At 35.7% G+C, this 17,375-nt stretch overlaps 1 protein-coding gene across 5 annotated transcripts in view; it reads left to right on the top strand.

Moving 5' to 3' along the window:
* Nucleotides 1-17,375, top strand: part of RTTN (rotatin) — a 163,872-nt gene that overhangs the window by 95,796 nt on the left and 50,701 nt on the right. For all 5 annotated transcript variants that reach the window (XM_086683207.1, XM_086683208.1, XM_025931071.2 and 2 more), the window contains 2 exons: nt 10,043-10,232; nt 11,692-11,783. In XM_086683207.1, the coding sequence (XP_086539333.1) occupies nt 10,043-10,232; nt 11,692-11,783 (282 nt within the window). The remainder of the gene's footprint in view (nt 1-10,042; nt 10,233-11,691; nt 11,784-17,375) is intronic.

The following is a 17,375-nucleotide window of genomic DNA, read 5'->3' as shown; positions in this document are numbered from 1 at the left end:
TTTTTTAATGTTTATTTAAAAAAATTTTTTTTTTTTAACATTTATTTATTTTTGAGACAGAGAGAGACAGAGCATGAACGGGGGAGGGTCAGAGAGAGAGGGAGACACAGAATCTGAAGCAGGCTCCAGGCTCTGAGCGGTCAGCACAGAGCCCGACGTGGGGCTCGAACTCACAGACCGCGAGATCATGACCTGAGCCGAAGTCGGACACTTAACCGACTGAGCCACCTAGGCGCCCCTAATGTTTATTTATTTTTGAGAGAGAGACAGAGTGTGAGTGGGGGAGGGACAGAGAGGGGAGAACATAGAATCTGAACCAGGCTCCAGGCTCTGAGCGGTCAGCACAGAGCCCGATGCGGGTCTCGGACTCGAACAGAGAGATCGTGACCTGAGCTGAAGTTGGATGTGTAACCAACAGAGCCACCCAGGCGCCCCTAGCGGTACTTTAAATTCCACCGTGAAAACAGCTGTTCCAAGAAGGGAGAAAAATAGTTTTCAGATACTTCAATGGAATTTTATAATCTTCAAGAGGTTTGACCTTTGCCAGTTTATTACATCCGGAAAGAAAGTGCTACATATCTAGTATTCTGAAATTAAAACTGTCTTTGGTAGAATGATGAATAATGATCTTATTCCAAAAACTGTTTCATTTGCTTATCTTAATATGCATTTCACAGTATTTTGGGGATAGAGCAGGAAGTAGCACCAGTATCTAGAAGCTTTGTAAATACTGTATTTTGGTTGAGATAGATATTTGATTAATTATGTTTTACAAAGAGAATTACTTTTACTGCTTTGCACTTTGTTTTGATGCCTCAAGTCTGATCTGATGTCCTCTGTACTGTTGTTCCACTGGGCATTCTACAGTGTTCTTTTTGTGATTTCTACCCATTTCCAAATTCTTTCCCTGCACCCCCAGAATAAATTCCCATTTCATGTCACTGTTGGGGATTGTTGTACTTCAGAGTAGTGATGATTCGCATATATAAATTATGTAACTGGTTGGTTTTTCTTTTATTGTTTTGTACTAGAAAGCTTAGAGCCTTCCTATCAAATGTGGCTGATCTGGTACATACATTTTTTTTACTTTATTCTTGGTTATGTTATTTTCTTTTTTTTTTTTATTTTTTTGTTTTTTAATTTTAATTTTTTTAGATTTAAAAAAAATTTTTAATGTTTATTTATTTATGAGACAGACAGAGTGTGAGTGGGCAGGAGCAGAGAGAAAGGGAGACAGAATCCGGAGCAGGTTCCAGGCTCTGAGCAAGCTGTCAACACAGAGCCTGATGCAGGGCTCGAACTCACAAACCACGAGATCGTGACCTGAGTTGAAGTTGGATGCTTAACCAACTGAGCCACCCAGGCGTCTCCAGTTCTGTTATTTTCATACCTTTGTTTTTCTTTCTTTCAACCCTGCTATACTTTCACTGTCATGTTATAATCTATCTTTCCCTGTAATAGGCTTTAAATCTTTTCTGGAACAAGGGGAAACATAAGTCACTTAAAACATTTTAATTTTAAAAAATATTAAAAATACATTTAGTAACCTGTATAATCCAATTTATTTTATTTATTATTTTTTTATAATTTTTTTTTAACGTTTATTTGTTTTTGAGAGAGAGACAGAGAGAGGGACACTGTCTGACCGGGGGAGGGGCAGAGAGAGAGGGAGACACAGAATCTGAAGCAGGCTCCAGGCTCTTGAGCTGTCAGCACGGAAGTTGACATGTGGCTCAAACTTAGTGAGCCATGAGATCATGACCGGAGCTGAAGTCGGATGCTTAACATACTGAGCCACCCAGGCACCTCTGTATAATACATTTTAATCTTCTTTTAATCAGAAAGACACTAGCATTTAATACCTATGTCAATAATTTAGGTTCTTTTTCATATATTTCCTTTACTGCCATGCCTAATTTCTTGCCTTATTTCTGTGTAGAATGTATGTGACCTTATTTTTAATGTATTTTTAAAATGTTTCTCTCAGCCCCTGCCAGACATGATAGCTCTTTGTCAGCCTTTGCTAGCGCATGATGATATTGCCAAGTAAAGTTAAAAATCAGGTCTTAAGTTTTGTAGCCTGACTCCCCACTTACTTTTTTGCATGGGTGTAGAAATGTAGTGGATGTGGGCGGTCACCGGGAGTAGGGGAGATAAAGAGCCTGAGTCTTTCTGCTGCTTCCCTCAGCACCTCCGTTAGGGCCTGAAACCGGGCTCCTGCTGCAGTGAGAACCCAGGTTCTGGTATGTCAGTCCTGCTGTATCACAGATCCTTTCTGTTCAAGGCACTGTTCTTAAGAGCGATGCTTATAAGTATTTGTCTTTCCTTCTTCAAGGCTACAGCCTTCTCGGGCAGAGGAAGCACAAATCACTGTGCACGAGGCCCTAAACTGTCATGCTCCCTGTTCTCCGATGTCTTGTAAACTCTGCAGTCTGACTTGGTGTTAGTGCTCTTGCTTGTGGAAAATTGTGTTTCTAGGTTTAGTTTGAGGACCATTGGCACAAATCCATATCCCTGCAACACTAACAACCTGAATGGAACTTTGGAGTTGCTTATAACAAATTTATTGGTTAGATAGGGATTATCTATGAAGTTTGTTTGCGTTCATTTCTGTAAACATTTGTTGAGTACCTAAATTTTGGAGATTCACAGGTGATCAGATTTACTTCTCTGGGGCTTATGGCATGTGGGAGAAGACAAACACATATCCAGGGAACATTGCTAGAATATTTTATGTAGGATCATGGTAGCATATGCATAAGTTTTGTAATATTAAAGTTGTTCTTTCCACTTGAAAATGGTATGACACATTTGAATGTAAAGGTGATTTCATGCACTTACATACAGTGAGTTGTCAGTTTGTGGTGCAAGTACACTTGTTTGTGATTTGGTTCCTTTCCATATTAGGGATAGGACTTTGAGCTGTCCACATATGTTTTAGTTTTTTAACTTTATTTGGAAACAAAAATCACCTTATATAAAAGTTGCAGAAACGGTACCTTGTACCCAGATTCCCCTTATGTTCTAATTATACCAGATTTGCCTTAATTCTACCTGCTGGTATTTTTTTTCTGAACTGTTAAGAGGTGCAGGCATAATGCTTCTTTTTCTCCTAAACACTTAAGTGTGAATTTCCTAAAAATGAAGACATTCTCTTATAAAATCATAATAATTATCAAAATTAGGTAATTATTCAGATTTTTCCAGTTGTCCCACTGTTGTCCTTTACAACACCCCAGTCAGGATCTAGGACCTGGTTTGGGAATACGTGTTGCATATAGTTGTCATGTCTACTTAGTTTCTTTTAGCTAAAATCGTTCCTAAATCTTTAACATTTATGACCGTAGCATTTTTGAAGAGTTTAGGCTATTTAATTTTTATAATATTCTTTAATTCAGTTTATCTGTCCTCAGGATTAGATTCAGGTTATACATTTTTTGACAGAAAAGCCACAGAAGTGACGTGTTCTTGTTAGTGCGTTGTCTCAGGAGACAAGATAAACTCTTTGCCCCATTACTGGTGATACTGACCTTGCTTGTTTGGTCAAGGTAGGGTCTACTTGTTTCCTTCATGTGGAGTTACATTGTTTTGTTTTGTTTTTTTTTAATTTTTTTTGAAGGGAGATATGCTGAGATTGTGTCAATACCTATTTCTCATCAACTTTTCTTCTACTAGTTTTAACTTGATTTGTGATTCTTGTCTAAAGCAATTATTATAGAATGGTTGCCAAATGATGACTTTCTAATTATGTCATTCTTTCTTTTTGTCTGATTCTGTCATTTATTATATTTTAATGTAAGAAAGAGCTTTCTTTTCTGCCCCATTTATTTATTTATTTACACCAGTATGGACTCAAAGATTCTTAGATTGTTTTATGAGTTATAATCTGTTTCTGTCGTTATTTATTTAGATAGTCAAATTGTTCCAGATTTGACTAGGAGGAGACCCTTCATGAAGAATCTTTTGTCCTTTTAATGTGTTTTCATCAGTCTTTGAGCACTTCCTTCCTTTCTGGTATAGCAAGATGTTCCAGAATTTCCCAGCCCCAGCCTGGAATCAGACGTTTGATCAGAGAGCCCTGATTTCTTTTAATGGAGAATGGTATTTGGAAATGAGATCAGGGTTCTACATCTGTTCACTGTTCCTGGGCAGGAGGAAGGAGTCGTTACTTCCGTGTGCTTACAGTGAACGTAGCAGGAAACGGTCTGCGCGTGTGTTTGTGTGTGTGTTCTAGAGAGATAGTCGACTCATTAATAGTTACAGTTTTTATCATTTTCATATTTGATGTGTTAATTAGCAGTGCGTATTTTTCATCTCTTAATGTGTTCATCAGGAATCATCATAAAGTATTGATTTTGCAAAACAGTAAATACTTGATGTCAGAGAAGCAGTATCATTTTATTTATATTCATATTTTATCTGTAGTTAAGGATTTTGTATGTAATTATGGTCATTTTTTCCAATTTCTGAATTACATTATAGCAGTTTTCTTTAATTGTTACATATCAAAATGATTTGTCATCTTGAAAATATTCTCTATTCTTTTTTTTTTTTTCCTTAAAGATTTTATTTTAAGTAATCTCTATACCCAGTTTGGGGCTTGAACCCACAACTCCCATATTAATAAGAGTTGCATGCTCCACAGACTGAGCCAGCCAGGTGTCCCTGTTCTCTGCTCTTCTTAAATGTAATTTTCAGTTTGCTTCTAGTTCCTTTTGAATCATAGCTAAATGGATATATTAGTACTGTGACACTAGGACTAAAATACTTGTTTTTAAATTAATATTCTAGCTTATTGCATCCTTGAGAACAATGTTTTCAAACTAATTGGAATTTCTATGACATAATTTGCTTTTCTCTTTGCAAACTTATTTATAATGGCACCTGGTGATTTGAAGAGTTTTCTTTTTTTGCATACTGTCCTTCTCAGCTGTTCCTGGCAGTTTTGCAGGTGATCTGGCAGCCCCAGCACTCACCTGAGGGCAAGTCTGGTAAGGATATAGACATCCTGAGACAGAGCAGTTAGACCATGCTGATTTCCCCACTGTGCCAGAAGCCAGCCCCATCAATTACTGATGGATCTGTGGAGCAGAGCCTTGTGTGTGCATGAAAAGCTTCATTGTTCTGGCCCTTGTACCATTAGTCATCTGTGGAAAGCCTGAGTCAGACCATCTTTTGTGCATATGCTGGGCTTGGCTTTAGTACCCTGAGTACAGCTCTGTTGCTAACATGCCATTGCCACTAGGAAGCTTTGGCATGTGGAGAAAGGGGTTTCAGGCTTAATGATTGGTTAAAATAAATCAAATTTAAAAAATAATGGTGTAATATGTATGTATTCGAGATCATTTGGTCGTCTTTGAGGACTTGAAAATATTTTGAATGAATTGTTTGAAGTTTTAGAAAAAAATTTTAAAGTAATAAATACATACAGTTAAAGCACCTAATAGAGCTTGTAATGAACTTTACTGCCTCTTTTCATTCACAGAGACAGCTTTACCTCCTACTGATTTTAATACCTTCATATCTCTAAATAGTAGTTTGCAATAATGTTTGTTCCTTTACTGTGTTGATACATAGGATTTAGCTCATTTAAACAGTGTCCTGCCAATTTAGTTTATTACTGTTCTTAGTTTCTCCACTGCCGTTTCTGGTCTTGTGACCTATGGATCATGTCTCTCTCCCTCCATTTAGAAGGTGAGGAAGTTGTGGGTAAGATGTTCCGTAAGCCGATCTTTGTCAGCTTTAGTTCTACTTTGACTGCGAATCTTGATTATGTTTACATTCTCTTCTGCAGCCTTCATTTATCTAGGAGTTGATTCTAACAATTGTAAACTAGTAATTTACTACAGAGCCATTTACTGGGGTGCCATGACTCCTCTGATGCTCAGAGGAAACATTTTCTGATATTCATATGTATGTATATATGTATATAGGTTTGAGTGTGTGTATAATTTAAAAAAGTGATTTGGGTGATTTTTTTCCCCCCTTGGAGTTTTTATCTTTAATTTTTTTTTTTTTTTTGAATTGTGAGTCTAAATCATATTTCATGTTTTTCTAAACTCTTGATCATCCTTTCTCTTCAGTTAGGATCATTTTTCCTAGAAATCATCTTCAAAATAATTATACTCCTACCTAAAAACAAGTGCATGAGCAATAACCTTAATGAGTTCTTGCATATTTGAAAATGCATTTAAATTGCACTTGATAGTTTGGGTAGTTACCATATACTAGGTTGAAATCATTCCTCATAAGAATTTTGCTTCACTGTCTTCTAACTTCCCCTCTGCTGATGAGAAGTTGGATCCCCATGTGGCTCTTTTACCTCTTTACGGCCAAGTTTTTCTTTTATCATCTCCTCTTTATCTTTGATGTCCTAGAATTTTATGGTTTTATATCTTTTTCATTGCTCTTGCTGTAGTGCTCATTAAAGTCCTTAATTTGAAGATATAGATGTTCTATATCTTTTGGTTCTGACATATTTTTTCATGTTTATTTCTTTTAAAAATGACTTTTCTGTTTTCTTTGTTCTATCTTTCCACATGTCATATGAGTCCCATATTAGGTCTCTCTATATCTTATATTTTTATCTCTTAGTCTTTATTTTCTAGGATATTAATTTTTTCATTCAAATCAGAATTAACTTCTACAATCTTGGTAGGTTGAAAACTTTTCACTGATTTATAGGCAAAGAAAAAAATCAGGTTCTAAAACCTTGTTAAGTAGATGGAATTTTAAATTATGTCTCTTATTATGACTTGTTATCATTACTTTCTAAATATTTTTTTAATATATTTGTAAGGCCTAGAGAAAAAGCACATTAAAAAATTTTTTTTAATGTTTTATTTATTTTTAAGACAGAGAGAGACAGAGCATGAGTGGGGATGGGGCAGAGAGAGAGGGAGACACAGAATCCGAAGCAGGCTCCAGGCTCTGAGCTGTCAGCACAGAGCCCGACGCGGGGCTCGAACTCACGAACTGTGAGATCATGACCTGAGCCGAAGTAGGTCGCTCAACCGACTGAGCCACCCAGGGGCCCCAAGAAAAAGCACATTTTAAAAATAAAGATCTTCCTTGGCTTGCAATGGGGTTATGTCCTGATAAACATTGTTCAATTAAATACATCGGAAGCTGAAAATGTATTTAATAAACATCACAGCTTAGCCTAGTCTACCTTAAATGTGCTCAGAACACTTACATTAGCCTGCAGTTGGGCAAAAAATCATCTAACTCAAAGCCCATTTGATAATCAGGGGTTGAATATCTCATGTAATTTATTGAATAGTGTACTGAGAGTGAAAAATAGAACGGTCGTGTGGGTACAGGATGGTCGTATCATTCATTTAACCCTTGTGACTGCTGGCTGACCAGGAGCAGCAGCTTCCTGTTGCTGCCCAGTCATGAGAGTATCGCGGTGCATATCGCTAGGCCAGGAAGAGCTCAGACTTCAAAGTTTGAAGTATGGTTTATATTGAGCACTCATCGCTTTGGCACCCTTGTGAAGTAGAACAATTGTAGGTTGAACCATTGTAAGTTGGAGACTATCTGTGCACTAATTGAAGGATAAATGTCATGCTCACGATTCTTTATCACTATGCTAATTATACATATTTATATAATAACTACTACAGTTCTATATCACTTACGTATGATTTCTCACTTTGAAAATACTTGTAACTGAAGAAAAGGTGGATTTTAGGAAGACAGCAGGTTTGTAACACCCTTCCTTCTAGCAGATGGTATAACCATCAGCCTCCATAGAATAAAGAATCAGCAGACTTAGTAGGAGCTCTTGAAGGGCTTGTTTTTGAGATTTATATAGTTTATATTCCTTCACCTATTTTTGTTAAACCTGTATGAATTTTGGACTGTGGTATAACTTATCCAGGAAGCAATTATATAGGTATGATTTTTGCAAAAGTGGAAATTTTATATAATCTGTGTAATAAAATTTAAAAATTGTTCTGGGCATCATTATGAAATATATTTAGAAAAATAGTATTTGTCCTACTTTGTTTAATAATTTCATTTTATTGATTTATTAAGGTTTGTTAAGTAGTTATAGCAAAGCTAGTAAACTTAGCTGAATTATAGTTCTCATCTTGGTTGTTAATTCCTTCTCTGAATTATTATAATGAGGGCTTTAATTTGTGATGTTAATCAACTATTGCGAATCTCTTCTGTATTTGACATGTTTTGTACATTTAAGAATGTTATAAGTTGTGGGCACCTGGGTGGCTCAGTCGGTTAGGTGTCCGACTCTTGATTTCAGCTCATGTCATGATCTCATAATGTGTGAGATCAAGCCCTGTGTTGGGCTCTGCCGTGGTAGCACGGAACCTGCTTGAGATTCTCTGTCTCTCCCTCTCTCTGCTCCTCCCCCGCTTGTGTGCGCATGGGCAATATCTGTCTCTCTCTCTCTCAAATAAATAAACTTTAAAAATGGTATAGGTTGCTTAAAAGAGAAAGTTTGAAGCTGTGGATATTAGGATTGGCTTTGTGGTTGGGATGAATTATTTCATCCTAGCTAATTAAATAAGATAATGCATGAAAAGGCCATATTGCCTGAAATGTATACCATGGCTAATAAACAGCCACATGACCCGGTTCTTGCACTTTTCTGTTTTACCTGCTTCTTCTAGACCTCAAAATTTCAAGTTACACAGGGACCACCATGTGCTAGTTGCTCATTAAATAATCTTCTTTCTTTTCTTTTTGTTTTGTTTTTTTGAGAGAGCCTGAGCAGAGTCGGGGAGAGGGAGAGGGAGAAGGAGAATTTTAAGCAGGTTCCACTCTCAGCGTGGAGCCCAATGCAGGGCTAGATCTCACAACGGTGAGATCATGACCTGAGCCAAGAGTTGAACATTTAATGGACTGAGCCACCCGGGCTCTCCTAAGTAGTCTTATTTCTTATTAAACATGTAAATTGCTCTATTGATAAAGAATAAGCTCACGGTATTAGGTAGGTTTATTAGAATACAACAGTAACAAATTCATGACTATAAAAGGTATTAATAATGAAGAGGTTTGATTATAATGATGATATCCTGAAAAAGAAAGGTTAACGGAAATGATCTTATTGGTGTAATTATACCTTTAACTTGTGAATTATTTGATCTTCCTGGATAGTTTTAACATCCATTTTTCCTTGGTGATGAGGAGGCATGAGAAAAGGGACCCAAACACAAATTTCACAGTTAATGATAAATTGAATATGTTTTGACCATACCTTTCCTGGTGGCACTTAGATTTCTGTTTTGTTTTTTATTTTTCTTTTTCTTATGGTCTGTTTTTAAAATCGTAACTTTATTATCATTTTCCAAAAATGGAAATATTTATGAGCTAGTGATAGGATTATTTGCACACTTGAAGTGAATCCTGACTGCTTGATTTTTGCCATTGGATATTCCAGGAAAAGTAGTGAGTGGTAGAGCAAAAAATTATTTGGAAAAAAGTGCAGAGAGATTAAAATTGTATAATGGCCCATTCTTCTCAGCATACTCCTGATGGAAAGCGTGTGTGTGTGTGTGTACCTGTGTGTTTCCCTTGGTGTAGTAAATTCAATGAGAAGTAATATGGCAAGCAAGTTTTATCATGGGTAGTGATGAGTCTTTTTCATTTTTATCTGGCACATTGATAGGTGCAAAAAATAATTTGGAACGTAATTATTGGACACATTATTTCAGATATTCGCACAATTATTTATACTGTGTAGGTTGAAAAATACTGTTTTTATTGTATTTGTGGCTCAAGTATGTAATTACTTGATTAAAACTACCATTTCAGAGAAATGTTTTAAACTAAATGGTTCTCTCTCAGGAGGTGGAATAGATCAGCCTTCTGCCTTGAAAGGATTTTTGGTCAGCAAAAACTTAAGAGTACTATGTAATAATTAGCCCTAGGTCATGCTGTTTTGAGTGCGGGAGGACAGAGGCAAGTGCAAGGACCCATGTGATTCGTTGAGGAGAATGTGGGGCATGTAGCAGGTCTTTCTGAAGAAATTATGTTATAAGTCAGTGTCTCCTTTTCTCTCCCTTTCCTACAGGGCCCCTGTGTCCACGATGAGGATTCTGGCGTATCGCTCGTAGGAAAACCTGCCCTTCAGGCTCTTTTATATCACTGTCATTTTTATGAACATTTGAATCAGATGGTAAAACACTGTTACCTGGGACGGTATACTTTTGATTTGAAATTTTCTGCTCTTGATGGAACTTCAGAAGGCAGTGATTTAAATGGTAAGTACATTATATTTTTATTTTTACAAAAGCTAACTTTTTAAAAACTGTTGAAAATCTATGTGTTTGATATTTGAAAAATAATACTGAAAATATTTAAAAAATAATGAAAAGTACACGTTGACCTCTGGTCCCACTGTGCAGAGATTACATTTGTGAATGTTAGGGTGTATTTTCTTCCAGTCTTCTCTCTCTCTAGCTTTTGTTTATTTTACATGATTGTGTTCATATCTTATGTACATTTCTGTGTTTCCTCCTTTCACTAGACATTGCCTAAGCATTTTCCTATGTTATAAATTCTTCATGGAAACCATTTTTGGTATCTTATTAATGTTTTATAAGTTACTTCATGCCCTTCAGTTAAGTTTTATGGTTTTGTTTTTTTTTTTTCTCTGTTAGATGTTTTAAACTTTTTGGAAGGTGGTTCTTCCCAGGCAATCAAGTATGAGACCTTTTCATACTAAATTTTCTTACATGTTTTGCTAATACATCAAAAAGCTATTTGTTTTTGGTTTGGTACTCATTTATCAAAATATCTTATTGAAACCTTTTTATTTCTATTTTTAGATTCTTTTGGATTTCCTAAGATCTTAGCACATATAAATAATTTTGTCTCATAATAGTAAATAATTGAATGATTTTTAAAAATAAGTTGTATTTATTTTAAAATGAATTTTTAATAGTAATGGTTAAAAATCTTGACATAATTTCACATTTACAGACAAGGTGCAAGAATAGTACAAGCGTTCCCAAATGTGAACATTTTACTATATTTGTTCCCCTACGCCAAGTGTATGTATATGTGTATATGTACATAAATAAAATTCATTTATTTATATACTTGTATACATGCATACATATATATTTTCTGAACTATTTAAGAGTGAATTTCAGAAATAGTTCCTTTACCCCCAAATACTTAAGTCTGAATTTCTAGTTGGCTTTTCTGCTCAGTTCAGGAATTAAGAGGAAAATGATATTTAATGAAGTTTTTGAACATTTTAAATAGATATCCCTATTAGGAGAGTGACACATTTCATTGTTTGGATTTCCCTGGATCACTGTTCCTCAAAGCTTAGTCCTGGAACCATTGTCATTGAGGTCTTTTTGAGCTTGTTACAAATGCAGAATTAGGGCTCCCACCCCAAATTGCGGGAATGGAATCTCTGGCAATATAAAATTGCTTTAATAGTAGCTCTTTATGATCCTTAGGCACATTAAAGTTTGGGAGCTGGTGCTCTTGCTAAATTGTATTAGATTAAGCTAAGCAAAGTCCACTAATGGCCATTAAAATTCTTGTGAAACAAGTTTTTTATATAAACTAATTAAGAATAATAAAAATTAGGCAAACTTTTTTTCTTGGTTCTTGATTGGCTTCCTGCAACAAGTATTCTTTCTGTTAATTGCTCCAGTAAGGAGGAGAGATGTATTCATGTTGACAGTTTTCTTGTTGTCACAGGTTTAGATGATTCATTCAAGTTTTGGAGGGCTCCATCTAGGTTGTCCAGCCAAGATCAAGATCCAAGTTCTCTCTCCACCGTGGAAACAATGGTACTTTGAAAGAATGCATTAGTGCTTCAAACTTTTTTTTTTAATGTTTATTTATTTTTAAAGAGAGAGAGTGAGTAGGGGGAGAGGGTCAGAGAGAAAGGGCGAGGGAGAGGGAGAGAGAATCCCAAGCAGGCTCCACGCCGTCAGTACAGAGTCCAGTGTGGGGCTCAGTCCCACAAACCGTGAGATCATGGCCTGAGCTGAAATCAAGAGTCAGACGCTCAACTGACTGAGCCACTCAGGCCCCACAAGAATGCATTAGTGCTTCATTTTGAACCTCTGGAAGTTTGAATTTACGTAGTGGATGGACAGGATAAGACTGTATTCAGAATATAAGGTCATGATTAAAATAGCTGTGATTTATTTGAACTGCTGTCTTTGCAGAGTTAGGGACTGATGTACTTCTATAGCTGCACTGAATGTCCTTTTAGATGAATTTACAACCTTTTTTTGTACCTTATTTAAAAGAACCGGAAGCATGAAAGTTTAAAAGTGTTTATCAGTAGTAATATAATAGATCCTATATGATCATAAAACTTGATTACTCTGCAGTTTTGCTTAAGGACAAAGCAATTTGGAGAAAGTGGACCCATCCAAATGATTCCAGTTTAGTACTGGAGATTTTATTTTATTTTTTTATTATTATCTTTAAATGTTTATTTTGAGGCGAGGGTCACATGTGTGTGCGAGTGGGACAGGGGCAGAGAGAGGGAGAGAGAGAATCCCAAACAGGTTCTGTGCTGTCAGTGCAGAGCCTGATGCAGGGCTTGATCTCATGAACTGCAAGATCAGGACTTGAGCCCAAATCGAGAGTTGGATACTTAATCGACTAAGCCACCCAGGCACCCTGGTACTGGAGATTTTAAACACATTTCTAAATACGTGCATCAGGTAGAAGCTTGTTTTGATTATCTGCAATACCTGAAATTTATGCCTGCCTGCCTTCTTTCTCCTTTTCATTCATAAGTTACTTTGTTCTAAAGAGTTTGAGACACACTAAGTATTCCTAAATATGACTGAGACTAGGTTTCACTTGTTTTACAAGCGTACAAAATCACTTACTGTCAAGTGGAAAACATTACACGAAATCATAAAGTGTTTTTGGAACAATTACTGCATCATAAACCCTAATAAGAAGACAGGACCTTGGCTTTCCTGCTTGCAGGAGCAAAAGTAATATGAGAATAATAAATAATTACCAGGCAGTAGTAAAGTTCATCTCATAATTAAGATCCACCTCTATGGTTTCCCAACACTGGTACTTTTTGTGACAGTTTTAGGAGTCATCCTTTTCCCTGGACCCAGAAGAGTTTGTGGTTAGTGCTGAGCTGAAGCTTTATTTGGAAAAGTGGAGTAATCACCCCAGGTCCACTAGATGTCATGCTTTCCTTTCCATGCTAGAAATAGTATGTCTTTGTCTCCACAAGAGAAATAATATAATTAAATGCAAAAAGGAGCTGTATTAATTAGTTATTTAGTTCCCAGAACGGCAGCATTAGTATGTGCTTAAAAGTGATTCCTTGGTTCCTGTGTTTATTAAAAGGGCTATCTGTAATTTGTACATTGTTCAGTTCTTTGCTTATAGTAGGTACTCAGTAAATAGTAATTGCTCTCATTAATTTTGAGTCATCCTAGCTGTTTTGTAGATACCAAGTTGTATTTATCCTATGCAAGAGGATTTAAGTACTTTTGCATTTTTCTATTTTATGAGATAATAATGTATAATAGTAAATAAAATATATAATAATAAAAATATATTTGTATAATATATACTAGAAACTTTAATCATAACAAATCTTATAGATCGGGAAACTAGATTTTCTGAGAAAATTTTGGAAATATATTTATTGTAATCATTATTAAAATAGAAGCACTTCTGTTAACATAAAAGTCTGTAACTTGCTTGTGTTCAGACATTACGTATTCTTTTAGAAAAAAATACCAATGAACTTTTTTTTTTTTTTAAGGAATTCTCATTATAGTTCTATGTAAGATTTATTTTGTATAGTTTCTTAAAAGACAGTTATCTGTTGGAATTTTTACAGTCAACTCTTTTTTTCTTCTTTTGGATTCCAAGTAGAAGAGCTTTGGTATTGGTGACTTTTACTCACCAAATTGGCTTTTACTCACAGAAATAGTCTCATTACCCCAATTCTGCTAATTGTCATCTTTTTCTTGCCATGCCAGAGATATTGTATGTCTTTCTTCCAACAGGAAAAAAAATCTGGAGAGTTTATTCATTTTTCCAGTATTACTTTAAACCTAAGCTGTCATACCCAGACCAACTAATACTTTCTTAAGTATAAGAATATAGTGAGGTATATCAGTTCAGTGGATTGAAATCTTGCCAATAAGTGTATCTGGTTATTCTTATCATCATTTTGTGTATTTCCCAGATACGGCAAGAGATGCAGTTTGTTTATTGGTTGGTGTTTTCATTTTGTCTTTCTAAGGAAAGCACTGTCTTTTGCTTTGTGTGCTGTTGCTGGGCCATTATCCGTTCTGTGCAGTTAATGCCACGTTAGAGACCTTGATAACCATTTTAAAGTATTGAAGGTCATTCTTACTATTGCTGTTTTACAAAAGGAAAGATTAAAGCGTACAGTGAATAAGTGTCTTGTTCAAGGCTCCAGTGCTGGTAACTGATAGAGAACTATTTGAGTCCAGAAGTGTGTTTGGCTCTAGAGTTCAGTTGTTGGCAGTGATGTTACACTCCTTCAGGACAAAGCCATGTGCTAGGTGCCATGATAGATGTTGTAGTCAGGGTGCAGTGAGGTTACATTAGAGGGAATGATGAAATATAAAGTGATACTGTATAAGAAGTGGCAATTGAAATGGGCTTTAAAGGATTAATCTTTTTTAGATGTATGCACACATTTGTGGGGAGCTGAAAAGATATTCAGATGTGTCTTAAGATTCAGTACCCAGTTACAGGGGTTGAAAGTGTAGTTGAGAACGTGAAGCATACTGAGAAGACGGCGTGCCACATATGTCGTACTGAAAGCATTAGATATTCAGAAGAGGCATGGTTTGTTTGGAGTGTGGAACAAAGGCCAAAGTTTAATTACCAGGTAGGGGTTAGCTAAGAGAGCTGAACCTGTGTTTGGATTTGAAGAGGTAAGATATCATAGCTGTAGAGATACAGTTATAGAGCTATTTCCGCTGAGTCAAATGCATGAAACATTACAGTCGACATTAGAGAAATATGTATTGGCATTTGTGTGATGTAGTTTCAAGTTTTTTTATAGAATGCAGAGTAGACCAAGGACAGTTAAAGCAGGGATATATCCAAGAGGCTTTTAGGAAGAAAAAAAGTTTTGATGTAGGAATAGTGATAGAGTGTGGGCATATGGTAACCCCAGGAAAAACCTGGGGAGACTGTAGTTTGCATGATGGTAGAGAGAAAGAGAATGATATACTTTGTTGAAATAAATTTCAACCACCTGTGGGTCTAAGAACCCATATATTTTAGTTAGAAAGAAAATATAAGTGAGATTCTAGTTTCTCAGGTATTAGTAATACAGGCCACTGGGCTGTAGTATAAGGAAAATGAACACTTTTTTTGGTATAAAAATTTAGTATTGATTCTTTAAGTAAAACTTAGGTATTGGTTGTTAAAAAGCAAATCCCCCCACATTAGTTTTTCCTACTATGATTATTTTGTATGTGACATTAGCACGAATACGATAGCTGGTGAAAATAGAATATTCCATTATGTGTGCCTAGTGTGTACTAGTTTATAAATAATTATTCTTTTAAACATTATTAGAAAGAGCAAATAGTATTTATTTTATATGTTTTTCTGTATTTTGTATTCACTATCATACGTCTGAAGTTATCCAAACTAAGTTACTATAGAGGTATAGCCATTAATGTCAAGTGAAAGTGTTTAAAGAAATTGGCAAAAACATTTTGAGATAGATTTCAGCAATTTTATTAACCAGGTAACTGTAACTGAGGTAAGTAAAATAGGTTTGGGTCTTATTTTATATTTGTGCTAAAATATATTTTCTTAATTTTGGTAGAACTGATTATTTCATATAATAAGGTTTGATGGAAGTAGAGAGTCAACTTTCGGCCTTTAGAGCTCAGAAACAACACCCTCTAGTTTGCTGTTTGCTGAAGTGCTACAAATGGTGTTAAACCATTTGAGAGCGGTAGTGTTTCCCAAGTGAAGAAGTAAGGTCTTCGAGAATTTAAGTATTTGGCGTAGGGTCACAAAGCTAATGGAGAGTGGACTAAGACAAGCTCTAGGCAACTTGTTCTCTTAAATTATATACAGTAGGGCGTAGGGACTGGGACTGTGCCCTGGGGTTAAGTCTCTGCATGTGAGTGATCTTACAGATAGACAGGAGAGAATCTTATATCATCTTATGCTCGTTCTTTCGGGGATATTTTTCTGAGCTTTCTTTTTCTATGTTGTACACACTCCATTTGAATCATGGATCTATGTAGTCAGAGTGATTTAAACTTCTGGTTGTAATTTGGTTCGAATTAATGATTACAAATTGTGAAGCATGCCAAAGCTTTCCCGCTCTTGGGCATAAAGAGAAAGGTATCATTTATAAAAGTGAGCACAGGAACCCTAGTGTTCCTTGGAAACCTTTCATACTTTATATTTTGCCATGTTTGAAAAATGTGAGTAGATTTGTACCCTCTCTTTTTCATCTCACAAATCCTTTCTTCCTTTGTTCTCTTTTAATTTTTTAAAAATCAAATAACTTATTTAGGCACCAATACTACATTTGATGAAAGAAGATGGAAAGTATTATAAAATCACTTGACAAATAAAATATTCAAGTCCTAAATTAGCTTTCAAAAATATTTGAAGTATCCAGTGAACTCTTTCATTTCTGAAAGGTAGAATACAAAGAAAACAGTTCTGAACATTGATGCATTTTGTTTATATGACAGAAATTGTCTTTTTTTAAATTAAAAACAATTTTTTTTTAATGTTTATTTATTATTGAGAGACAGAGAGACACAGAGCATGAGCAGGGGAGGGGCCGAGAGATGGAGAGACGCAAAATCTGAAGCAGGCTCCAGGCTCCGAGCTGTCAGCACAGAGCCCGACACGGGGCTCGAACTCACAAACCGTGAGATCATGACCTGAGCCAAAGTCAGACGCCCAACTGACTGAGCCACCCAGGCGCCCCAAATTGTCTTTTTTTTTTTTTTTTAACCCAAATTCTACTTTGATATGGTAAATGACTTTGCTATTTTCTGCTACTTCAAAGGGACTCTTAAAATTGTAACTGCCTATTTTACAATGAGGCATGATTTAGAAAACTTCTTTAGCTCTCAAATCTGTTTCTAAACACATTGAAGAAAAGGCTATTATCTTTTTTAGTTTTTATAAGCAAAATTTGATTCCGTTTTAGGACAGTGGCTTTAAGTAACATCAATTTGTCTGCCCTAACAGGCTTTTATTGCCTCTTATATACCAGCAAGGTGATAAAGATCCAAGTATATATACTTCAATTCAAGAAAACCCAGTTTTATTTGTCTTATCAAGGGAATGTAAATTGAAAATCTCAGGATGTGTCATGTGGGAGACGAGAAAGAGGAAAAAAATGTCTAGATTGCGATTTT

This window comes from Puma concolor, chromosome D3, assembly GCF_028749965.1.
Source record: "Puma concolor isolate L17-30 chromosome D3, mPumCon1.1.hap2, whole genome shotgun sequence".
In the NCBI taxonomy this organism is placed as follows: Eukaryota; Metazoa; Chordata; class Mammalia; order Carnivora; family Felidae; genus Puma; species Puma concolor.
This window is presented reverse-complemented; position numbering and strand designations above follow the sequence as displayed.